The 26,799-nt window shown below is 37.4% G+C and overlaps 1 protein-coding gene across 1 annotated transcript in view; it reads left to right on the top strand.

Annotated features, from left to right (window-relative positions):
* Nucleotides 1–26,799, top strand: part of C1H12orf40 (chromosome 1 C12orf40 homolog) — a 68,228-nt gene that overhangs the window by 20,167 nt on the left and 21,262 nt on the right. The window contains exons 8-10 of the mRNA XM_048343059.1: nucleotides 22,610–23,106; nucleotides 23,921–23,978; nucleotides 25,525–25,576. Of these exons, the coding sequence (XP_048199016.1) occupies nucleotides 22,610–23,106; nucleotides 23,921–23,978; nucleotides 25,525–25,576 (607 nt within the window). The remainder of the gene's footprint in view (nucleotides 1–22,609; nucleotides 23,107–23,920; nucleotides 23,979–25,524; nucleotides 25,577–26,799) is intronic.

The raw sequence follows: 26,799 nt of genomic DNA, 5'->3' as shown, positions 1-26,799 counted from the left end.
TCTACACAATGGAATACTACATAGAGATTAGAAATGATGAAATATTGGTATTCTCAGGGAAATGGTCAGAACTTGAACAAATAATGTTGAGCAAGACAAGCCTAGAACACAGAAAACAAAGGGGCATGATCTCCTTGATATATGACTGTTAAGGTGGGGGGAGGGGGGCAGTAGAGACCAGGTCTGGGAAACAAAAACCTTCTTGTCAAATGGTATTTCCCACAGGTTTGGGTCAGCGACTTTGCATTATGTAACTAAAACCAAACAACTACTAAACATAAAAAGGTCTAAAATAGACCTCTCAGTGGATCACAATAGCTCAAAAGCTATGTATGTATGATCATCTAAGACAAGGATAAGCAAACTCTATTGTTGACATTATATTTAAAGTCCTAGGTGAATTTCCTTTGGCGTATGCCATGTAGCTATTGTATATGTTTTTGCTACACTGTGTATTGTATATATGTCTACCTGATCTAGGGAAGGGAAAGAAAAACGAAGGTGTAAGATATCACAAGAAATGTACACACTGTCCTATTATGTAACTGTACCTCTTTTGCACAACACCTTGTCAACAAAATTTAATTAATAATTTTTTTTAAAAAAAGAGACTCTTTCTTATCTTCAGTTAACCAATGAGAAGCCAGAAGTGGAGGGATGACTCAAGTGGTAGTGTGCCCACCCTGAGCAGAATAGTCAGGAGAGAGCACCAGACCTGCAGTTCAAGCCCCTGGTATTGGTGCGTACTAGTATATATGCATGCACACAAAGTATCCAAATTTCTGTCTCTACAGATTTATCAGAGTGTAAACTAACTCTACCTCTTGTTTAGAAAATTGTAATGTCATGTAATTCATTTTGTGGTTTTTTTAGCTTATTCTTTGTTCAGAGAATTTTTAAAATTTTCTTGAAGTTTAATTGACAAACATCAAACTAAAATTTTTCCTTTATTTTGCACAGAAGTATTCCACATATGGACCTAGCACAGATTATTTATTACTTTTGTGTTGTTGTTTTGTGTTGTGTTAGTTTTGGCTATTACAAATGAAGCCTTTATGAATGTTGGTGTATAAATCTATGTATGGACATGTTTCAGTTCTTTTGGGTACAAATTGAATAATTAGCAATATATAACTCTTAAATACTCAAGCTATTTGTTAGAATGGTGTATCAGATCCAGTGAGTGATTATGAAGGCTTTTTTTTACAATGCATCTTTGCTGACACTTGTTAATCTTTAAAATGGAACTCATTTTTGTATATGTATATTTTGTATAATATCTCATTATAAATTTTAATTTGCAGAAAGTAGAGTGGTGGCTCAAGTGGTAGAGCACTACCTTTAATTGCAAAATACAGGTATAAGTGTGAGTTTAAAGCCCAGAAGTTTAGCCCAAGTTTCAGTGCATGCGTGTGCACATGTGTGCATGCATGCGAGCACACACAACTTTACATTTCTCTCAAAGGTTAGTATAAAAGGTTTTAATTTTGATGAAGTTCAGTTCTATATTGAAGAGGAGCAGAGAGAGTGGACATCTTGTCTTGTTCCTGTTTTTTGGGGAAATTGTTTTAACTTTTCACCATTAAGTATAATGTGGGCTGTAGGTTTGTCACATAAAGACGTTATTATATTGAGGAATGTTCTATAGATTTTTAGCTTCTCCAGAGCTTTCATCTTAAAGGTGTGTTGGATCTTGTCGAATGCTTTTTTCTGTATCTATTGAGATGATCATGTGGTTCTTGTCCTTGCTTGTGTTGATGTGTTGAATTACATTAACTAACTTGCATCTTTTGAACCAGCTTTGCATCCCTGAATGACGAGTCCTGTTTGATTGTAGTGTATGATTATTTTGGTTAGTTGTTGAATTTTGGTGGCCATAATTTTATTGATAAATTATGTGTCAGTGTTCATCAAAGAGATGGGTCTTATAGTTCTCTTTGTTTGATGAGTCCCTGTCTGGTTTGGGGATGAGGGTTATGTTGGACAGAATGCATTTGATAGTGATTTTTCCTTTTCTGTTTCATTGAAGAGTTTGAGCAGTATTGAACTGGGTACTCCTAAGAAGGCCTTATCGAATTTGGCTGTGAATCCATCAGGTTGTGGGCTTTTCTTGGATTGGAGGTCTTTTATAGCCATTACTATTTCATAACTTGTTATGGATCTATTTAGTTGGCTTAAAGCTTTTGGCTTAGCTTGGGTAGATCAATATTCTCTAGTAATTCATACATTTCTTCCAGATTCTCCAATTTGTTAGCATAATGATTTGCAAATTTTTGTATATTAATCATGCTTATAGTGTCAGAAGCAACGGATATTTGTCTGACCCACAGTTGTTAAGATTTTCTTATATATTGTTTTATGGATTTACATCTTACATTTAGGTCTATGATCTCTTTTGAGGTTATAGTGTGAGGTGATGGTATAAATCTATCTTTTGCATTTATAGGGAGGATTGTCTTTTCACTGAATTATTTTGGCACTTTGTCAACTAAGTTGATCATAAATCAGTGGTTTTTTTTTTTTTTTATCCAAGATGGTGACTTGAACTTGGTACTCATTGGCTAGCACTCAGTGCTCATAGACTAGCATTCAACAAACTGAGACACACTTCTAGCCCAATAAGTTAGCTTTTTTTCATGTGTTCTCAAGTTCTATTGATCTATATCACACTATCTTTTTTTTTTTTTTTGGCCAGTCTTGGGGCTTGAACTCAGGGCCTGAGCACTGTCCCTGGCTTCCTTTTTGCTCAAGGCTAGCACTCTGCCACTTGAGCCACAGCGCCACTTCTGGCTGTTTTCTAGATATATGGTGCTGGAGAATCGAACCCAGGGCTTCATGTATACGAGGCGAGCTCTCTTGCCACTAGGCCATATTCCCAGCCCTGTATCACACTTATCTTGATAGCAGCTTTATGGTAAGTTTTGATAGTGAGAAGTGTATTGTTTCTCCAATTTGTTCTTTTTCAAAAGTGTTTGGGTTTGTTTTTTGTTGTTGTTGTTGTTTTTTGTCAGTCCTGGGCCTTGGACTCAGGGCCTGAGCACTGTCCCTGGCTTCTTTTTGCTCAAGGTTAGCACTCTGCCACTTGATCCATAGCACCACTTCTGGATTTTTCTATATATATGGTACTGGGGAATCAAACCCAGGGCTTCATGTATACGAGGCAAGCACTCTTGCCACTAGGCCGTATTCCCAGCCCCTGGGTTCTTAATTTTTTGTGCTTCTATGTAAATTTTAGGATGAGCTTAAGTTCTGTAAAATATATAACTCATAAAGTAAAACTAATTGATATTTTTCTTGTTTTGGTGGTACTGGAGTTTGAGCTCAGGGCTTTGCACTTGCTAGGCAAGGTACTCTACTACTTGAGCCATGCCTACAGCCCTACTTGATTCTGGTTATTTTTAGGATAAGACCCTACTTTTTACCTGGGACAGAAACACCTGAAACACAGCCTTCCCAGTTAAGCTTCCCACTGGAGTCTGAAATGATAAGCATATACCACTAAACTCAGCAGTAAGTCAGGATAGGGTCTTGAAAACTTTTTGGCTGACTACCTTTGAACCTAGCTAGATCCTCTCAGTCTCTGCCTTCCAAGTAAATAGGATTGCAGATGTGAGCCACTTACACTAAGCTTGTTTTGTTTGGGATAGTGTTGAATCTGTACCTCAATCTGTCATATTAATAGTAGTGAATTTTCTTTTTTGTGCTCCTACTTGGGCTTTTTTAGGGCTGATGCTTTACTACTTGAACCATACCTCCACTTCTTTTTGCTGGTTAATTGGAGATCAAAAAGGTCTCATGGACTCTTCTGCTTGGGCTGGTTTCAAGCTTTAATCTTCAGATTTCAGCCACCAGTGCTGAAATTTGAAATATTCAAATTCATGAGCCTGTAATATTTCTGGTTTTCTGTCTTATACATTTTACTTTTATTTTCCTCATTTAATTCTTGGATTGTTAATTGCTAGTACTGGGATTTACAAAACAAACCCCATAGAGTGATGCTCTGCAGAATTAAATTCCCACTTCCCTCTCTTAGGATTTCCCACTCCATGGGTGGAAGATGCTCTGTGAGGCTTTTTATTTGCCTAAAGTCTGAGCTCCCAAGAAGCCATTATCTCTGGGGCTTTCTGTCAGCTTTCATGAGCTAAATTCTATCTTACTGAAAGAAGACTAAAGTCTTTTACCCTAAGCAGATTTTTTTGGGGGTCAGGTACCGTTGTTCTTTATTTCAGTCCCAAAGATAATCACGAACAAAGTATTACCTGTTTTCTGGGCCAAATTGTGGTCAGTCCATTCAGTTTTTCTCTAACTCAGTTCCTGTACCCTGTAGCCGCCATTCTCTCCTAATCTCTGTATCAATGTGCTAGATAACCTTCTGAATAACTTTGGGATGGTCTGTGGCCATTCTGCCCCCCACTATTATGGTGATGTACCGTTGTTACAAAGTAATATTTGTGTGCCTTTTCTCCTCTTCAATCTGCTTTTGTCACTTCATTCCTGCTAATTTTCCAAAGATAGAGGGGAAATTTTCTTTTGTCCCCACAGTAGTAGTAGATTAAAGTTTAGGTAATTTCCATAGATCAAACAAGTGTTTTTGACATTCCTAAACTCATTATTAGTTCTAGTAGTTATGTAAGTGGCATTATTAGGATATTTACTATTAATTGTGTCATCTGAAAATGGTGATATTTTTACCCCTTCTTTTTTTTTTTTTGCCAGTCCTGGGCCTTGGACTCAGGGCCTGAGCACTGTCCCTGGCTTCTTCTCGCTCAAGGCTAGCACTCTGCCACTTGAGCCACAGCGCCGCTTCTGGCCATTTTCTGTATATGTGGTGCTGGGGAATCGAACCTAGGGCCTCGTGTATCCGAGGCAGGCACTCTTGCCGCTAGGCTATATCCCCAGCCCCTTACCCCTTCTTTTAAAAAAATTAAATTTTTGTCAAGATGAAGTACAGTGGTGTTACAGTTAAATACATTAGGTAGTGAGTACATTGCTTGTCCAGCTTGTTACCCCTTTCTCATTTTTCTCCCACCTTCCTTCCTTCCTTCCCAATCCTCCCTCCAGTTGTACAGTTAATTTACAACATATTGTCTTGTTGCATTGTCTTTTACCCTTTGTCTCACTGTTTTGATGTTCCCCTTTCTTTACCTAATTCAGACAGACATATATAAAGTAACCAGGGTACCAGAATTAAATACACTGACAACAGGTGCTAAATCATAGAGATGAGCAAAAGCAAAAAGAAATAATTCCACATAATACACTGAAAAATAACAACCTCAGGAGGATGGAAGACAGTGCCAAAACAATAGGGAAGCACCCCAACTTGCTCCAACCAAACAGTGAGCTGAGAGCCCCAGTACCTACCACCCCATCAAGAGATCCGCAACATCAACAACCAGATCAGAGATTCACAGGAACTGAAAAGGAACAAAGAAAAAAACCCTTAAAGTTCACAAGTTGGAAAATGTCTGGGGTACTCTCCCCCACCCCAGCTCGATCAGGGCCAGGCCGGGCAAGTGGTCCCAGTGCCGGAAACTGCAGGACTCCAGCGAGTGCAGACACTAGAGAAGAAAATTCCCACCACAAGTGCAGATGTCAAACAGCAAAAGCAATACAGGAACCAGACCGCAGTGCAGAATGGACCCGACACAGGTAGCAGCGCAAGAGCTGGGCACCGCAGAGGCTGAGAGCAGAGGCCAGCTGCTGCCACACCATGGCACGGAGAGATCCCACAGCACTGCAGGATGCATACAGGCCCCAGGACCAGTGAGTACTCACCAGGAACTCCAACAAACAGGAGACCACCTCTGGCAGAGACCCACAGAACTTAACATGTATCTCATTGTAAGGGGACAAAGAAACCAGAGCTCCCCCCCCACCCCAGTAGCTGCCCCAAGGGAGGGAACAAAGGATCCTATATGTGGTGTACACTAACTAGAACCCTATATCTCCCAGAGCATCTGCGATGGGGAGAACACAGGTACCAGTAGCGGACAAAACATTTCCCAACAAAGTCACTAGGAGGACACATTTGCCCTCCAGTAGAGTTGACCCCAACTGGGTTACCTGAATTTGCGTGCACCAGCCCCTCCAGCAGGACCCTTTGGGCTGGTGCCCATTTGACCTCCAGCTGAGGCACTTGGGTGTGCATGGACTATCTGAATGGCAGAGTAGCTCGTGCTTATGTACAATACCAGCCCAGCAGGGTCACCTGGGCCCGAGCACACATGTGCACAGCAGAGGCGCTGGGGAGGGGTGGTGTCGTGGGCACCAGCCTTCCCCACCCCCGCAGACACTTGACCTGGCTTGGGGTCGCGTATATCCATTTCCCAGCAGAGTCACTGGAGTTAGGCGCATGCACCCCCCAGCAGCCTGGGACCGCTTGCCCCCCAGCAGAGGCATGTGAGCAGCTTGGGGTTCAAATGCACTTGTCCCCAGTAGGAACACGTGGGATAGCGTCCACTTGCCCTCCATCAGGAGGGCCCTGACACCTGCTCTCCTGCTGGAGTGCACAGGTGGATATGCCCACCCCTCAGCTGCAACCCTCTTTCTGATAGGTACACTACGGAGCGGGGCAAGGCAGGGAAGAACCAAGAAAAAAGTCTCCATGTTACACCTAATCAGTGACTTGAGAACCCTCAACAGGGGCTTACAAGAGACAGCACACCATGGTGGCAGAGCACTGACCTGCAGAGAAACCCGCAGAACCTACCCATCCTTAAGTGAGGAGAGGGTGACCACGTTGGCATCAGCCGAGTTGGGCATACTCACGCACAGGGCAGAAAGGTACAACAGCGACGCTCAAACCAGAGCAAGGATACAATCAAGTCAGTCCATCCAGCCAAAGGTGCACCAAGCACCCACACACGCACGGGCTGGGATCATGACACATCCAGCCAGCGGATCAGCAGGAACCAGCACAAGGCTAAGCCAAGGCTGCCACCTACAGGTCACCAAAAGAAAGTGCAGGAGGAAACAAGCTTCCATAACTCCTGCATCCCAGATGTGTAAATCACAAAGAAATATTACAAACTTCATGAAAGGTAAAGTCAACTCACCAACTCCAAAACCCAGTGTGACTGAAGAAGAGATGGAGAATAAAAAGAAAAAGAAACACTTCAGGGTGTGATGGCAGAAATGACCAAAAGCATCAAGATTGAATACCAAAAACAATTTCAGGAACACAGAAAGGAATTCTTGAGGGAATTTCAGGAAGTGAACAAATAGAAGTAAAAATAGATACAGCCAACTCCTCATTTAAAGAAGAAATCAACATCTTGAGAACTGAAATGCATGAAAAAATAGAATCAAAATATAAGTCAGTAAAAGAAGAAATTACCACCTTGAGTGTTGATCTAGCAACCATAAACAGTTCAATTTCCACAATGCAAACTACACTGGAAGCTGCATCTCAAAGGATGGATCAGATGGAGACCAGAATCTCATTCATCAAAGACAACCCAGCTGATACAGATCACAAGATTATCACACTCCAAAAAGCTGTCAAGCTTCATGAAAGGTTAATCCAGGTAATAGAGGAGAATGCGAAGAGATATAATCTGTATAATCAGAGTAGATGAAGGAGAGGAGTATCAGAGCAGAGATATGCAACACATATTCAATAGATTTATTACAGAGAATTTCCCCATCTCAAAAGGGAAAACCCTTACCCACATAACAGAAGCATACAGAACACCTAGCAGACCAGATCCTAGAAGAAGCACCCCAGACACATCATAGTCAAGGCTTCAGATCTTTACAAGGAACATACCCTGAGTGCAGTAAAAACAAAGAAAGAGCTACACTACAATGGAAAAAAGATCAGAATCACTGCAGACCTCTCCACACAAACTTTCAACACAAGAAGAGCCTGGAAGAACAACAAGCCCTGAAGACCAATAACTGCCAACCCAGACTTAGATATCCAGAAAAATTAGAATTTACATTCGATGGAGAAACTGAAACCTTCCACAATAAAGAAAAATTAAAGGAATATATGCACAAAAATCCAGCCCTACAGAGAATACTAAAAGGAGAACGTCATTCAATAGCAAACAGTTAAGAACAGGGAACCTCAATAGAAGCCAATAGGAAAGCAACCTAGTATGCACAAGAAAAAGGAAAGAAGCAAAACACAGGTTAATTGGAAAATGGAACGGAAAACACCATACCTATCTGTAGTAAATATAAACATCAATGGCCTCAACTCTCTGATGAGAAGAAAAAGAATTGCAGAGTGGGTCTGAAAACAAGATCCATCCATCTCTTGTCTTCAAGAGACCCATCTCACAATGGATAAAAACAAGCTCTAAGTGAAAGAATGGAGTAAGATCTTCCAAGCAAACACACCGAACAAGAAGGCAGGGGTAGCCATCCTGATTTCAGACAAGCTAGGCTTCTCATTACAATCAGTTCAAAAAGACAAAGATGGGCACTACATATTAATACAGGGAACAATCCAGGAAGAAGCTATAACAGTAGTTAACATATTCACAAAATAACGGAGCACATAAATATGTCAAACAAATTCTTCCAGAACTACAGAACAAGATAGACCCAAACACAATCACAGTGGGAGACTTTAATACTCCACTCTCTCCAAGAGACAGATCTACCACACAGAGGATTAGCAAGGGAGCCTCAGACCTAAGTAACACCATGTCCCACATGGATCTAATAGACCTGTACAGAGTTTTTCACTCTGGGCTGGGGATATGGCCTAGTGGCAAGAGTGCTTGCCTCCTATACATGAAGCCCTGGGTTCAATTCCCCAGCACCCCCATATACAGAAAACGGCCAGAAGTGGCACTGTGGCTCAAGTGGCAGAGTGCTAGCCTTGAGAAAAAGAAGCCAGGGACAGTGCTCAGGTCCTGAGTTCCAGCCCCAGGACTGGTTAAAAAAATAATAATAAATAAATAAATTTCACTCTACAGAGACCCAATACATACTCTTCTCAGGAGCCCATGGAACATACTACAAAATAGATCATATCACAGTCCAAACAAAGAGCCTCAGTAAATACAAGAGTTTTGACATTGTCCCATGTATTTTATCTGATCACAGTGGAATCAAGCTAACCCTTAAAAACAAGGGATACTGCAGACGCTACACAAACAATTGGAGGCTAAACTCTTCACTACTACCTAACATTTGGGTCACAGAGCAAATTAAGGACAAACTTAATGAGTTCATAAAAAACAATGACAATTAAAATACAACACAAAAAAACCTCTGGGATATAGCAGAGGCAGTGCTGAGGGGCAGCTCACACATGAAAAAAACGGAAGCAGATTAGGTGAATAACCTTATGATGCAATTAAAATGGCTGGAAAAACAAACAAAAAGGAATCTAAAGCGAATAGGAGAGAGATTACAAAGATCAAAGCAGAAATTAATGTGATTGAATCTAAAAGAACCATTCAACAAATAAACTCAAAGATGGTTCCTTGAGTAAATAAATAAAATTGACAGACCCCTTGCAAGACTTATAAAAAAAAGAGAAGAGACTCATCTGTAAGACCAATGATTCCATTGGAAAAATTACAACAAATACACAGTATTATCAATCAATTATAAGGAACTGTTTTAAGAACCTATACTCATTAAGGAAGGAATACTTTACAGACATGGATCAATTCTGCCCAAACTGAGTCAAGAAGAAATAAACCAATTAAGTAAACCAATAACTTACAACGAGATACAGAAGTAATCAAAGGATTCACCAATGAATTCTATAAAACCTTTAAGGAGGAACTAATAGCAATATTTCTCAAGCTCTTCCATGAAATAGGAACAGAGGGAGAAATCCCAAACTCATTCTATGAAGCTAATATACTCATCCGCAAATGAGGCAAAGACCCAACAAAAAAAAAGAGAATTGCAGACCAATATCATTTATGAACACAGATGCAAAGCTCCTCAACAAAATATTAGCTAACAGAATCCAGAAACTGATCAAATAAATTATACACCACGATCAAATAGGCTTCATCCTACCTATGCAAGGCTGGTTTATCATATGCAAATCAATAAATGTAATTCGCCACATTAACAGAACTATAACCAAGAATCACATTGTCATCTCAGTCGATCCCCAAAAAGCATTTGACAAAATACAACACCCATACATGTTAAAAGCCCTTGAGAAAATAGGAATAGAAGGAACTTCCTTTAAAACAATAAAAGCCATATACAACAGGCCAACTGCTAATGTCATATTAAATGGGGAAAGACTAAAATCATTTCCCCTAAAATCAGGAACAAGACACGGTTGCCTACTCTCCCTGCTTCTATTCAATATAGTCCTGGAATCCCTAGCCATAAAAATAAAGCAAGAAAAGGGCATTAAAGGAATGCACATTGGGAAAGAAGAAATCAAACTATCCCTTTTTGGAAATGACATGATCTTATACCTGATGGACACAACAAACTCAGCCCCCAAACCCCAAGAACTAATAAACCATTTTGGCAAAGTAGCAGGATACAAATCAATCCACAAAAATCAGCCTTCTGTATACCAGCAATATACAAGCAGGAAAGGAAATTATGGAAACAATACCATTTGCAATAGCTAAATAATAATGCCTAGGTATTAACCTAACCAAAGATGTGAATGATCTATTTAATGAAAACTATAAAAATCTAAAAAGAACTCAAAGAGGACACCAGGAAATGGAAAGATCTCCCATACTCATGAGTAGGCAGAGTCAATATAGTGAAAATGGCCATATTGCTGAAAATATTATACAAATTCACTGCAATTTGCATCAAAGTCCGAGCTACATTCTTCATTGAAATGGAGAAAACAACCCATAAATTCATATGGAGCAACAAAAGACTTAGAATAGCCAAAGCAATTCTAGGCAAAAGCAGCAGCACAGGAGCTATCACAACACCAGACTAAAGCTTAATTGCAGAGCCATCATAACAAAAACAGCCTTGTACTGGCAAAAAAAACCAGACCTGAAGTTCAATGGAATAGGGTAGAAGACCCAGAAATAAATCTGCATACTTACAGTCAGCTGATATTTGACAAAGGAGCTAAAGACATTCAATGGAAAAAACATTAAAGACCTTAACATCAGACCTGAAGCCCTGAAACTACTGAAGGACAGAGTAGGAGGGACATTAGAACTTATAGGCATAGGCAGGAACTTCCTGAATTGAGTCCAGGGATATAGCAGATAGGGAAGAGACTTGACAAATGGGACTACTACAAAATAAAAAGTTTCTGCACTGCTAAAGACATAGCAGCTAAACTAGAAAGACAGCCAACCATATGGGAAAAGATTTTCACTAGCAAAACAATGGACAAAGGCCTAATATCCACCATCTACAGAGATCTCAAGAAACTAACCCCCTCCAAACCCAGTAAACCAATTATTAAATGGGCAAGGGAGCTAAAGAGAGACTTCACAGAAGAAGAAATAAAAATGGCGAAGAAACATATGAGGAAATGTTCAACATCCCTGGCAGTAAAGGAAATGCAAATAAAAACAACCCTGAGATACCACCTCACCCCAGTTAGAATGGCCTATATTCTGAACTCAGGCAACAACAAATGCTGGAGGGGATGCAGAGAAAGAGGAACCCTTCTCCACTGCTGGTGGGAGTGCAAACTAGTACAACCACTCTGGAGAACAGTATGGAGACCCACTCCTAGGCATCTATCTTGAACAGCAAGGTCCAGGATACCACAAAGACACCTGAACATCCATGTTTATCGCTGCACAATTCACAAAAACCAAATATAGAAAGAACCCACATGCCACACTACAGATGAATAGATTAAAACAATATGGTACCTGTACACAATGGAATTCTATACAGTGATTAGAAATGACAAGATAATGGGATTTGCAGGAAAGGGTCAGATCTTGAACAAATAATGTTGATCTAGACAAGCCTAGAAAACAGAGAACAAAGTGCATGATCTCCCTAATAAGTGGATGTTGGGGGTGGGGAACAGTAGAGATCATGTCTGCAAAATAACAAACTTCTTTTCAAATGGTATTTCTACATGTTTTGGTCAGCGACTTTACATCATGTCTCTAAAACCAAACAATTACTAAATAAACAAAATGTCTAGGATAGGTATATCAGAGGCTCACTGTCGCTCAACAGCTATGTACATATGATTATATAAGATGAGGCTAAACAAAGTGAACTCCAATAGATGGAAACATGAGGAATTTTTTATGTTTAATGTACTAGGTGAATTTTCTTTGGTGTACCCCCTGTGGTCACTGTATATGATTTTGGTACACTGGATATTGTATATATCTTTATCTGAGCTAGGGAAGGGAAAATAAAAATATGGGAGAGTGTAACAAATATGACAACAAATGTCCTCACTACCTTATTATGTAACTGATCCCCTCTGTATATCACCTTGACAATGAAATTAGAAAAAGAAAAAGAAAATAACAACCTCAATGAGAAACCTCTTGTTTACATATTTTGGAGGTCATTTATCTTAGCCTCATCTTATGTGATTATATGTACATAGCTATTCAGCTGTTGTGATCATCTGCCAGGACTATCCTAGAAATACACTATTATCAGTGAGAGAGACCATAGAGATTATGTTTCTTTGGGTCTGGCTCACTTCACTTAGTGTGACTTTTTCTAAGTTTTTCCACTTCTTATGAGTGAGGCAATGTCATTCTTTCTTATCTATTGTGTATATATGCCACAATTTCTTGATCCATTCATCTACTGAAGGGCATCTGGGTTGGTGCCATATTTTAGCTCTGTTTTACCCCTTCTTGTTCAATCTGTATATCTGAATTTTCTTGCCCGACCGCAATGACAGGAACCTCTACAGTGATTGAGATACTGCATAGTAGTGGTGAGAGCAAATATGCTTGTGTCCCTTGTCTTAGGGAAAGCTCTCAGCCTTTCAGCAATAAATATATTCCATTATCTGTGTCAAAAACTCTAAGATCTGGTTTTTTTGTAGGCATTTATTATGAGTTTTACAAAGTTACCTTTTATTTCTAGCTCATTGAGAACTTTAATCACAGATTTTTTTCAGATATATATGAAATGGTCTTATAGGGCTTTCCTCCTTAATAAATATATTTATGTTTCAGATGTTAAGCCACTTTATATTCCTAAGATGAAATTTGTTTGGTCAGGACTTTTCTAGGACTTTATCCATTTAATTTAAACTTTCATATTTGTTATCATGAGGTTTTATGATCTTTTAATTTTTGTATGATAGGTGTGTTTCTTCCTTAATACAGATTCATATTTTATTTTCTTTTTTGATTAGTGGGGCTAAATATTTCTAATTTAACTTGCCTTTTAGAATTTTTCGGTGGTGGAGGGAAGAAGACTGAGAGTTAAAGCAAGCTTTTTTACCCATGGGGTGTAAATCCAGTTTATTTACTTGCAAGTGGTGTGATCTTACCCATCCCCACCCCCACAGAAGGCCTCTCGCTTATTTCTGAACCATCTTCCAGATGGGATAACAGGCATATGCTATTACACCTACATTTTTATTGATAAGGATGGTATCTTTTGAACTTTTTTGCTTGGGCTAGCCATGAACAGTGATCCTTCCATTCCACTTCCTGACTAGTTAGGATTATAGGTTGTAGCCACCATTTCCACTTTATTGTGCTTTTCTTGAGGCCAGCTTTTAAACTTGGAGAAGCTGAAGGACCTATTAGCCTTCATTCTAATTTTGCCAATTGCTGAAGCAATATGCTTGTGAGTGTGTGTGTGCGTGTGTGTGTGTGTGTTTGTGTGTGTGTGTGTAGAGGTGATACTGTAGCTTGAACTCAGTGCCTGGGTGCTATTCTTAGTATTTTTCACTCAAGGCTGGCTCTCTACTACTTGAGCTAATGTTTTACTTCTGGCTTTTTAGTGATTAATTGGAGATAAAGTATCATGGACTCTTCTTCCTGGACTGGCTTTGAACCATGATTCTTAGATCTCAGCCTCTTGAGAATCTAGAATTACAGGCATAAGCCACAAGTGCCGAATTGAGTACTTTTGAATTACATTTTCCATTCTATTGAATAGAAACCTGGGTTTTTTCCCCCTTCTTATTTTGGGTGATTCTTTTTCAACCTTGGGTAAGTGCTGATCCATACTTAGAGGAAGATTTGAGAAGATTCTTTCCAGAGTTCTTTCTCTTTAAAGCAGTCTCCTTTATTGTACTTTAGCCTGTCTTTTGCAGTGCCCCTGTACCCAGCATTGCTTCCTCAAGAAAGGGAGTCACCTGGCTCTGGCTCTTCTCCCTCCCTGTGCAGTAGCTTGAATACTTTCTCCATAAAGTAAACAAGTGAGTTCTTATTTCTTTTTGTCAGGGATTGTTATTGTATTGTATCTTAAATACCGTTGTCTTATATCCTTGGTTCCACTTTTCACTTACATTAGGAAGTTAAATCTAGTTTTTTATTTCATTTTTCAGATGGAAATTTATAATTTCATTTTTTATCCAGCATACTATGCACATCTTTCTTTTTTCATCGGATTTTATTAGTTAAACAGAGATTTCATTGTTATCTCTGAATATATACTATAATTCCAGTCTGTTTCACCTCTTTATCACCTCCCATAATTTGTTTCTTAAAAAGGAGTGCAACTAAGTATGATTTATTCTAAGTACCCCTCAAACTGATATTTTCTAAGGCAGAAAAAAAATCAGTTTTACTTCTGGATGAAGATCCTTTGAATGATTTAATTGTTCTTTTTAAAAATCAGACTCTGCATAATCTCATTCTTTGGTAGTTTTTTTTTGTCTGATTGTACATATACTTCCAGTGTTTGACCAGCCTTACTGCTCATCTCTTCATCTCTTTCTCAAATATGCTGCAAATAATAAGCATAAGGCTTATTATTCTCTGCAATATGTTTTGCTCTTCTTTATATATTGAGTCTTTCTTATCTCCAGCTCATTTATTATTGGCCTATGTGGGTTTTTCCTGATTAAACTATTTGAAACATAACTACGTCCAACACAAACTACTCTAGCATGTTATCTATAGCACCTGTAATTATTTTGGGTTTTCTCTTCTTTGTTTTTTCTTTAGGTCTTTTTTAAAAAAATAAAGGTGATGTACAGAGGGGTTATAGTTATATAAGTAAGGTAATAAGTACATTTCTTTTTGAACAGTGTTATCCCCTTCCTTGTTTTCTCACACTTTCCCCTTATCCCCTGTTCTCCTCCCTGCAAGGTTGTAAAGTTCATTTCCAACATAGTGTATATTTTGTATCTGTTTCATTGGTTCACCCTTTGTCCTGCCATTTCTGTGATTCTCTTTCCCTTCTGCAAATCAGATAAACTTATATACAAGTCAAAGGGTAAAGAAATAAAAAAAAAAAACAACAGTGACAACTAGGCATAAACCAAAGGAATAAAAGTAATAATTGCAAACAGTGCATTATAAAAACATGGAGTTCATTTTGATAAACTTTATTTTATATGATCTATGGATCTAGCCATTGAGCTACTATGGTCCTCTGCTAAGAATATCATAGATATATTCTAGTTACTACAAATGAGGGAAACCATGAAGCCTATGTTCCTTTGAGTCTGGTTGCTTTGCTTAGTATATTTTTTTTCTCTAAGTCTTTTCATTTCCTTGTGAGTGGGGCAATGCCATTCCTTTTTTCTGGATGCCTACAATGTATTGTGCATGTATAACACATTTTCTTGATCCATTCATCTACTGAGGGGTATCTGGGTTGGTTCCATATCTTAGCTATGGTAAATAATGCTGCAATGAACATGGTTGCGTTGGTAGCTTTTGTGATCAACAAGCTGGTAGCTTTGTTGATTTTTTTTATGTGTGTTTTTTATTTTTGGAATCTAATTCATTTCATTCTGATTTAATTTTAATCATTTGTTTCCATTTACTGTTTTGGGGTTTGGCTTGTCACTCTATTTCAAATAGTATAATGTGCATCATTAAATTGTTGGATTGAGATTTGTCCAGTTCATTGACATAGACACTCAGAGCTGTAAATTTACTTCTGAATACTGCCTTTGCTGTATCCCAGAGGAACTGGTATTTTCTATGTTCATTTTTGTTAGCTATCATAAATGTTTGCATTTCCACTCTTATCTCTTCAGTGATTTACTAGTGATTTAACAATGTGTTGTTCAATCTCTATGGCTCACAGCATTTTCTATGGTGGCTTGTAGTGTTGAGCTCTAATTTTATTCTGTTGGAATCTGAACGAATTCAGGAAATAATTTCAATATTTCTGAATTTGTACAAATTTTCTTTGTGATCTAAAATGTGATCTATTTTGGAGAATAATACATGTGCTACTGAGAAGAATGCCTCTTCTGATGCTGCTGGGTGAAATATTCGGTAGATGTCTGTTAAGTCTAGTTGGCCTATGCAGTTGTTTAGTTTTGAGGTTTCTCTGTTTCTGAGTTTTAGATGTGTTGCTCCATCCAGAGACAATAGTGGTGTGTTAAAGTCACTATCAATAAATATGTTTGGGTGTATGTGTATGTTTATGGTAAATATTGTTTATTGTTTGATTGATGAAGTTGAGTGTTCCTGGAAGTGGCGCTGTAGTCAAGTGTTAGAGCAGTAGCCTTGAGCTGAAGAGCTCAGGGACAGTGCCCAGGTCCAGAGTTCAAGACCCAAGCCCGACCAAAAAAAAAAAAAAAAAGAAGAAGTTGAATACTCCGGCATTTGGTATATAGGTGTTTAGAATTGTTATATCCTCCTATAGGTGAGATCCCTTTAGTATGTAATATCCTTTGGCTCTTCTCACTAATTTTAATTTGAAGTCTATTTTATCTGATATGAGGATTGCAACATTGGCCTGGTTATGGGGGTCATTGCTTGGTAGATTTTATTCTAGCCTTTCACTTTCAGAATATGTTTGCTTTTGAGAGCAAGATGTGTCTCTTGAGGAAAGCAGATAGATGGATCTTGCTTTTTGATCCAACTAGTGAATCTATGTCATTTTATTGAAGAGTTAATTCCATCAATATTGAGTGTTAGGACTGAGAGGTATTTGGTAGTTTCTGCCATGTTATCCAGCTTCTTAAAAATCACCTTTGCTGATTTTTACTATATTTATTTGGTTCTGTTAGGAGCCATTTCTCTGCCAACATTGTGTTCTTCTTGTTGGTTTTCTATGTGTAGTATTTCTTTGAGTATCTTCTTTAATGCTAGTTTGGTGGAAATATATGTCTCACTTTTTCTTCCTGTGGAAGGTTTTTATTTGTTCCTTGGTTATGAAGGAGAATTTAGCTTCCTGCACTATACTTGGTTTTTAGTTATTTGCCTTTAAGACATGACATACCTCATTCCTTGATCTGGGCTCTTCTTGTTTTCATGGTCTCTGAGAAATCTGTGATTATTCAGATTGGTTTTCCTTGATAGGTAATTGATCTTTTCTCCCTGGCAACTTCAAGGATCCTTTTCCTTTGTCTCTATTGGTCTTGTGCAGATTACACTGTGGGGGTGGGATTTCCTTTTCTGGTCTGTTCTGTTTGCAGTTCTAAATGCCTCTTTCAATTTAGTGGGCCTCTAGTCATGGATGTTTAGTTCTTCCTTCCCTAGAATTCTGTTATATATGTTTCCTATCCCATTAGCATCCTTCTCTGTATCCTCCTCCATGCTTATTGCTCTTAAATTAGGCCTTGTGATTGTGTTTTGCACCTATTGTAGGGACTATCTTGTTTCTTGGTTTTGTTTTGAATAATTATCTGTTTTTTGACTGTAGATAGTCTAGACTGTCTTCAATTCCAGAGATCCTACCATCATCTAATCTGATGTCAAGACTTTCTGCTCTTTTTTTTTTTTTTTTTTTTTTTTTTTTGCCAGTCCTGGTGCTTCTTTTTGTTCAAGGCTAGCACTCTGCCACTTGAGCCACAGCGCCACTTCTGGCCATTTTCTATATATGTGGTGCTGGGGAATTGAACCCAGGGCTTCATGTACGGGAGGCAAGCACTCTTGCCACTAGGCCATATTCCCAGCCCTGCTTTGTTTTTAATTTCATGCTTTCTGATTGGTCATTTTTAATGGCTTCAGTTTCTTTATTGAAGCTTTGTTTTAGAACATGCATGGACTTCTTTACTTCCTTGAATTGATTTTTATTGTTCATATCCTTTAGCTGAGTGGCTGTTTTTTTCCATTGGATTTTTTTTTCCTTCTCTTGGAATTCATCCAGCTTTCTATTTGTGGATTCCATGAATTCTGTTTTAATCTTTGGTCAGCCTCATCACACTCATACATAGCCATGTGCAGGGTACCACTAGCATTTTAAAAACATTTTGAGAACTATCCTCTAGGACTCTCATTAGTGCTCTATTGCCTGTTTATTTTCAGTGTGAGTGGAGGTTCCTTGACTTGCCATTTTTCTTGTGTTTTTATGGTTTGTTCTGCCCATTTGGAAACAAAACAAATCCAATACCACAAGAGAACACAGTTGTAAAACAAGAACCAATCCAGAGCCCTATAATTGCACAGCTTTAAAGGTTCAAAATCGAAGATAGATATTCACCTATCTACTCCTGTTTGGACACAAAAGCAAATCCAAGAAAACCACAGCAGAACACAATTTTAAGATAAAAACTAACCCTGCACCCTGTAATTGCACAAACTTTAGATGTTCCAAACCATATTCTTCTATCTACTTCTCCTTTTCTTTGTTTGAGGAGGGGTATTGTGGTTCCGGAGTGGGGATTATATATAATTCTAACCACTGAACAGATCTGTTGTGAGCAATAAAACAATTTGAACCAAAAAGATAACAAAGTGAACCACTTAGACACAGACAAAATGGAAACAAATACATTCTAACTCAGACAATTAGGGGTCAATGATCTGAGAAGAATAGAAGGACCAAAACTCAAGGAAAATGGGTTAAAGTGAAATTAAAATAAAAGAAATCTAATGGAAAAGAACGAGGGGAGCAAATAAGAATAGAGGAATTTAGAAAAGGAAAGGAACAGAAGAAAGAAAACTAAGACCTACATTCAGAAAAAAATTAAAAAGAACTTATATATGTATAAAATAGTAATACTAAAATTATAAATACTAAGATGGATATAGAAATAGAAAATCGGGTAAGCAAAAATATAGCCTGAATTAAGTATGCACATAATTAAGGAAGAAGACTAATAATCACCCTGTACTGTATATGCAGGTCTAAACAGAACATCAATCAAGAAGGAAAAAAAATATAAAGCAAAACAAAGAAGAAAAAAAATCTCCTGTTTGTTTGGGGGAGCTTCTATTTCCCTTATGTCCTTGGTCTCTTGGTCTCTTGATGGAGCCTTTGCACTGGTCAGCTTTCCTGTGGCTTAGTTGGATTCAGAAGCCTTCTTAATATGGGACTGTGGCTGTTAGCTAGATTCTCACAGTCATGCCTGACTGAACCTGCCTTATAACTCAAAGTCAGCAGGTGAATTCTCAAATCAGTCTGAGAGGGCAGAAAAAAAGTTCTGCCTCACAAACTTGGAGTCTTTGTACCCCTCCTCCCAGCCTTAGTGGGACAGAGGATTTGCATTGTGTGATAGAGCAAGCAGAATGTGGCTGGTTTTGATTGCTTGTAATCTCTGCCAGTTTTCAAGGCCTGTCCATTCTCCTCCCCATCCTGAGATTTTACAGACTTTTGGTTTTGTAATTCCAGAGTGCCCAACTAGCTGCAGATTGGGCAGCCCTCTGTCAGGAGGGATGAACTTGACTTTGTTCATGGCAGAGGGACAGGGCTGCCTTTCCCTGGGCAGAGCTGGCTCTCCCTGAGCAAGATTTTTATTTTCTACCAGGGGTGGTGGTGGTGCAAGGGAATCATACTCCTTTGCCTTATTGAAAGATGTCTCCCTACTCTGGCCCTTGTCACCCACCAGCTGTTCTGGCAGGCTCTGTGCCAGTATCAGAGATGGTTTTCTTGGGTAGAGGGAGGGTTTCCTTCTAGATGCTGTTGTCTGGGAGGGAGGGAAGTTGGCTTTTGTGGGGTATCACACTTTCCCTTGGTGATTCAGGCCATCTACAATTTGATGCATTGTCTCTGTGTCAGTCTGTGGGCAGCTGGTCTGTGAATTCTTGTTCTTGCTCTTGAAGTTGGCGCTGGAGGTGAGTGGAAAGCCAGCACACACTGCCTCTTCTGTTTTTGTCTCAGTTCCCTCCGCTGCCACCAGTGGGTGCTTAAATCTGTATTCTTAAGCAGGTTGCTTGTCATTTTGTTCTGAGGCATAAATCTCTGTGTAATTATAGCTTACTTGGTGTAACTCTCTAGATGCAGATAATTCAGTGAGACCCTAAAATTCTGCTGCTTTGGAGAAAGCACTGTTGGTCCCCTGCTAATTTTTCACCATTTCTGAGACTTTTCTATTTTTTAAAATATTTTTTATCCATTGCACTTACTAGGTAATCTTATTTGTTTAGATAACTTGCCTATATTTTAACCCACAACTTTTAATATTACAGTTACAGAAAAACTCAATCTAAATTGGATTGATTGTTTTAAGGCTTTGAAGTTCATTAGTTTCACTTCTCTGTATTCTCTACAAGTAATCTTTTCTAACATTCACACTCAAATCAGATGCCACCTGGATAATTATTTTTAATTATTTTTTTATTAATATTGTAAAGGTGATGTACTTTATATAAGTTTCATATGACAGGTAATGACTATATTTCTTTCTGGACAATGTCACCCTTTCCTTTGCTCTCTCCCAGTTTTTCCCTCACATCCCCATCCACAAGTTGTAGAGTTCATTTTTCAATGTAGTATATATAGGGGTACCACTACTGCATTTGTTCATCCTGTGTCCTTTTCTGTATTGCTCCCCTTACCTGCCTACAGACAGATAAACAATAACAAAAGAAAAGAAAAAACAAAGAAACATTCTCTTGTTTCTATTTCCTGGAGTTCATTTAAATAAATGTTATTTTACATCATCAGAAGTACCTTTGTGTTCCTCCCCTAAGAATACCTTCCTTTGGTCTCACTGGGTGAATGCCTAGAGTCCTGTATAATTTATCATGTCTCAGTATATTTTAAATCTAGCTCATATGAGAGAAAACATGTGCCTTTTTTTTCTCTCTGAGCTTGGCTTTACTCACTTAGGCTGGCTGATTTTTTTGCAAGTGGCTTGGCTTATGCCTGTAAGCCCAAGTATTTAGGAGGAGTATCATGGTTTGAGACAGTCTGGGCAAAATATTAGACTTATCCCAACAAAAACGCTGTTTGTGGTGATTATCATCCCATCCATGTGGGAAAAATAAGTAGGATGTGGCCTAGGAAAGAACATGAAACCATATCTGAAAAGTAAAGCAGAAGGTTCTTATGGTTTAATACCTGCCAGCTACATGGTAGGACTTGAGTTCAAGCACCTTTATTGCCAAAAAAATTAAAAGAAAAAATCTTCTATTGATTATAATAGTATATACTTGACTATAAGCAGTTTATATTTTTCCTCCTTTTTCCAAGCTATAAATTTCTAATTGGTAATAACTGTACATTATACAGTTACATTGTCCAGGTCTCTTCTTGTTTCTTTTAATTTTAGAATGCTTAGAATGCCTTTTAGAAAATGATACCTTAACCTCATAATGTGCTTTATGAGTCAAGAATTGCTTCTCATTTAGAGCAATAAAAATATTTCTGGTATTTTTGTTCTTTTTGAGCGAGAGGGTGCTGCTATATAGAGCAGGCTGACCTCAGACATGCACTATTCTTTTCTCAGTTGTAGATGCTAAGATTACAGTATTTCACACTCGTGCTCAGCTTTGTGCTACTCATGGTGTGTGTTAATCAGATTATGTCTTCTAAGATAAAAAACTAGTATAAACATTAATAAGGTCTTTATAGAGAAATATTGTGGGATTATAAATTATGAACATTTATGAGCAAAACATTAATTTCCCTATCTTAATACCTATTTAATACCTCTTTTTCTTTCTTAGCTAATGCCTATAACACAGTAGGGATTTATTGAATATTTGATGAATAACTTGAAAATAAGGTTAGAATTCAGAATTTTGTCAGTCCATATGTTTCTTTTTAAAATTTCTTTAATACCTCTGACCTCTGAAACCACTCAATCACAAGTAAAATTGCAGTCACTGGTAATAAAAATAAAAAGCATCTTTATTTCTTATTATTCCTAGATTTTTGTCCACAAGTTGGACTTTATCTAGATTTACCATTTCTTTGTCAGAAACAAACTTAGAAGTCTTCTAATGCTCCTGATTTTCATCCAATTCATCTTATTTCTTGCTTACATTTTTCTTCTTTGGGAACTTAGTAGCTGTTTGAACATCTTTGTTTGGTCAAAATGTTGATATAACTGTTTGGTTTAGTTGATTTCTATACAGGCTAACTTTTTTCCAGTATTGAAGATATCTTCTCTGGGAAAATGGAACAGCAGTGACATGCAGTGGCCAACTGGATTATTTGTTAGACTTTACTGTAGAAGAGATAATCAGTTACATTTTGTTTTGATTGTGTAACAAACTGAACAAATTTTTCATGTGAACTACACAACAGTATAGATTATTTTTATACTACATATGGTTATATTTGATAAATTTAACCCACAAACATCACATGCTATTTACTAACTTTAGATGAAAATGGTTGTACTTTTTATGCTTATAAATGTTTATTTGTCCCAAAGTCTAGGAAATGAGAAATTTCTTACACCTGCTAAAACTATGAGTGAGGATTGTAGAAGCATGGATACAAGAAGACAGGCAGACTTCATTATTAAAAAACAACCTGTGCAAGATATTTTGGGAGATAATGGAAAAGAATTTTCAAGGTTTTTTGCAGACAAGACCCAGCCAACTCATGGGTTTGTGTCAGAGAATCAGGACTCTATTGTTAATCAAAATATCATTGACTTATTAAACATAGACCAACAAAGAATGAAAGAAACCTTTGACAAGTGTGGTCATGATAATTTGGGAGATATCTGTGCAGTCATTCATTCTGAAAGCCATTCTATTGATGGATGCATTAAAGGCATTTTTACGGTTCCAGAGCCAGCTTTTATCTGTTACCCAGAAACATGTCAATCAAGCAAAAACTATCAGAAAGAGTACAGTGATGAAATAGATTGTGTTAATACATCTTTTGAGAAGAATTGCTACTCAGCCACCTCTGGAAAAATAGGTTGGTATTATAAATAGAAAATATAATACTTTTTGTTTTCAGCTTTAATAGTGGTATATTTTATATATGTAATAGGCATACTATATAGTTGGCTTTTCAAAACTGAAGATTTCTTTATTTGGATACTCACCTAACCATAGAATGAAACTAATTAAAAAATTAGTGCCTATACTGAACATGTACAGCTTTTTGTATGTGTTTATTCCAGAAACAATGTTATGTCAGCTATTTCTTTTTTCAGTTGTGGGGCTTGAATTCTGGGCCAGGGTACTGTCCCTAAGCTCTTCAGCTCAAGGATGCCACTTTGAGCCAAAGCACCACTTCCAGTTTTCTGGTGGTTGGAGATAAGAGTCTCATGGACTTTTCTGCCTGGGCTGGCTTTGAACCATGATCATCAGATCTCAGCCTCCTGAGTAGCTAGGATTACAGACATGAGCCACCAGTGCCCGGTATTTATCAGCTATTTATATGACTTTGAATGACATAAAGCAGATGAGGATGAGCATACTCTGCATGCATATCCTAAGCCATTTTATGAAAGAGCCTTGGGCATCCATAGATTTTGACATGTTTGAGGCAGATGTCAAAGTAGTGGGAGAAAGTATCCCTGTACTATACCAAAGGATGATGATACAGTGTATAAATTTTATCTATGTGTTTATAGAAATACAAAACCATAAACTACAGTGAGTTTCTGTTATATGACAATGCGTATCAGTGATTTTCTGCTGTATGTGTCATGCTCATGTCTTAAGTGAAAAATTGAAAAGAAATTATGCTAGATTTTGTACTCATGCATACTTTTATTTTTAAGGAACACTTAAAAATGATCACCAAGAGAAGATGCCACAGAAAAATACCCAGAATTCTAGGTAAGTTTTCATATAAATCTATAGAACATATATTAGGATATATATCTGTGGATTATATATCAGAATGATGTGTGTATCAGGTTGAGCCAAGGCAGTGAGATAAGCATATTGTCTGAGGGCAAGAGCCAGGTGAAGCCTTATAAAAATTTCTAGTTGAGAGTATGTTACTTATAGCAACCAGCCCTGAAATATCTTCTTAATTGGATATTAGTGTTCATGGCACTAAAGAAAATTGTATTTTGAAGAAATTAATACATCCATATATATGTTCAAGAAATTATTGTATTCACCAGAATGTCAGTTTATTTGCAGTAAAAAAAGAATAGAAGAGTCATGTATATAGGAATGCTTATTAACATGACAAGCATATTTTCTTACTTTAGGGTTTCCATAAGAAAATACATTTCTATTGAATTAGAACAAGAAATAATGGTGCTAGAGATATTGCTTAGCAAGTTAAAGAACCCTAGTTCAAACCTAGGTACCATAAGCAAGAACAGGGAGTAAAGCTGCATTTGTGAGTGGCAAAAGCAAGCCTACCAGGCATTCATGGGACATCATGTGTTCTAGGAATAGGGCATTTGCCCTCTTGCCAGCATTTATCTCTCAGACTCCTGATTTTGTGCCTACATGCTAGGGGTGTAGAAAATCTTCTGGATTCAAGGAAATTTGTAATCAAATCCTTTGTAATTTGATACTTAATTTCTTCTTTAGAGTTTTGAGGATGTTTTACTGATCTTTCTGCATAACTTCCTGTTATGGATCTTTAAAGAGAACTTCACGTTAGCCAGTAGTTTTGGAATAGTACCAACTTCTTTGCTAATTGTAATTTAGATAAATCTTTGAAACTAGAAATCTATATATTTAGATTTTTGTCTTGAAACTGGCTTAGGGACATCTTTAAAATATTGATTTAAGAGAATCCCCAAACCTCATGCCTACAATTGTCACTATTCAGGAGACTGAGATCTGAGGATCACAGTTCAAAGCCCATCCTGGATAGGAGGGTGAGTGAATTTCTTGTCTCCAGTTAACCAGCAAAAAGCAAGTAGTAGAGTTGTGATCCAAGTGGTAGGGCACTATCCTTGAGCAAAAGTGTAAGGAAAAGCACCCAGACCCTGAGTTCAAGGTTCAGTACCAGCACGTGCATGCACACACACACACACACACACACACACACACACACACTCACACTCAAAACCCACAACAACAAAAAAGAATACATGAAGACACATAATTCATTTTGTTAAAATTAGCAAATTATCTTCCTCAAATCTGGGAATTTATGAATTTTAAACTGTAGGTTAGGCTTTGAGTTTGAAATCTATGTCATGAAAATAGTTTATCTTTCAATTCTAGATTCAAACCACAGTCACATAAGGGGGTGATATTAAAACTGCAGAACTCTAAGCCTGGAATATATGTATTTTTACAAAACTTGTAACATTCTTGTTTTTTGAAGCCAAATTTTGAAATTAGAATTTACCATAATAACTTTTGGAGAGAGTAAAACAAATATTAATTCTCTTTTTTCTATTAAACTTAGTGGTGCTTTCCCTTCGGAAGACTCACAGTCCTGGGCCTTTGGACTTGGTGAGGTAAAACATATCTCTTTCTAATCTAGTTAGTTCTTTTTTTATCATATTTTAATATTTTTATTTACTTTGATTTATGCTTTGTTCTTATTCTTAACTTTCTTTTTATCCATGATTGCATTTTCTTACGGAAATTATAGCTTAGATCTACAAATAGAAATATCTTTACAGAAGTTATAATGTTCATTCTTTGATACAAATCGAATCAACCTAAATATATTTAAAGTACTTTCTGTACATTCTATATAATATTTCTTCCAAGACAAAAATGCTTTATATTTCATCATACTTCTGGTGAAGGTCATATGTTTAAGAATATTGAAACATATAAGAACATACAATGTCATTATATTCCCTATTCTTAACAATATTGTTATATAACAATATAAAAATCTTTTTACACTTGGATCTATACACATCTGATCTGGTAGGCTTCAGAGCAAAAGAAACTGAATGTCAAAGAGATTGGGTAAATTGTTCAAGGTCATAGACATAAGCTGGGCTTCTGACTTGATATTTTCAACTATACTGTTTTCTTTTGTTTCTTGATAAACAGGTATTGAGTGTTATGTATCTAATGGGCACGTATTCAGTGCCTTCTATATACTAGACTCTTGAGGAAAAAATAGTGAAAAAATAGTTTTTCTTCCTTGAAGCTCATAATTCTGTTCTACATATATTTCACAAGATACAGAGAGGAAAGTGCAGGAATCCTGTCTTTAGGATGCCTCTGTCTAGTAGTAGCTAGAGAGAAACAGAAAATACAATGCACTTACATAAGTTAATGCAATTGAATTTTGTGCAGATGGTACTGGGAGTGAAGTTTTAAAAATTATAAATTTTATGGCTAAGTAACTGGAAAATATGGTGGAAGAGATGGCTTCTGGGTATAGTAGCACTCAGTTTACTGAATGGATGAAATGTATGAGAAAGAGCAGCATAAACAATAAGATGTGAAAAGACAATATTTTATTTTTAGGAGCTACTTGTAGGTATAATTCTCTAGAAAACACACAGTTGAAAACTCACAGTTGAACAAAATGAATGCCAGGAAACTCATACTTGAAAGTGGTCAAGGGAAAGGGGTAGATGAATGAAGAAAGGAAAGTAGAGGTGAATGTAGTCATTCTTATTATTGTTACGAATACTACTTAAAAAGACATAAGTAGCAAGAGAGAATTGTGTGAATTATAAAGGTCTAGATAATAAATGTGTAATATTTAGCA

The sequence above is a fragment of the Perognathus longimembris genome, chromosome 1 (assembly GCF_023159225.1).
Source record: "Perognathus longimembris pacificus isolate PPM17 chromosome 1, ASM2315922v1, whole genome shotgun sequence".
In the NCBI taxonomy this organism is placed as follows: domain Eukaryota; kingdom Metazoa; phylum Chordata; class Mammalia; order Rodentia; family Heteromyidae; genus Perognathus; species Perognathus longimembris.
This window is presented reverse-complemented; position numbering and strand designations above follow the sequence as displayed.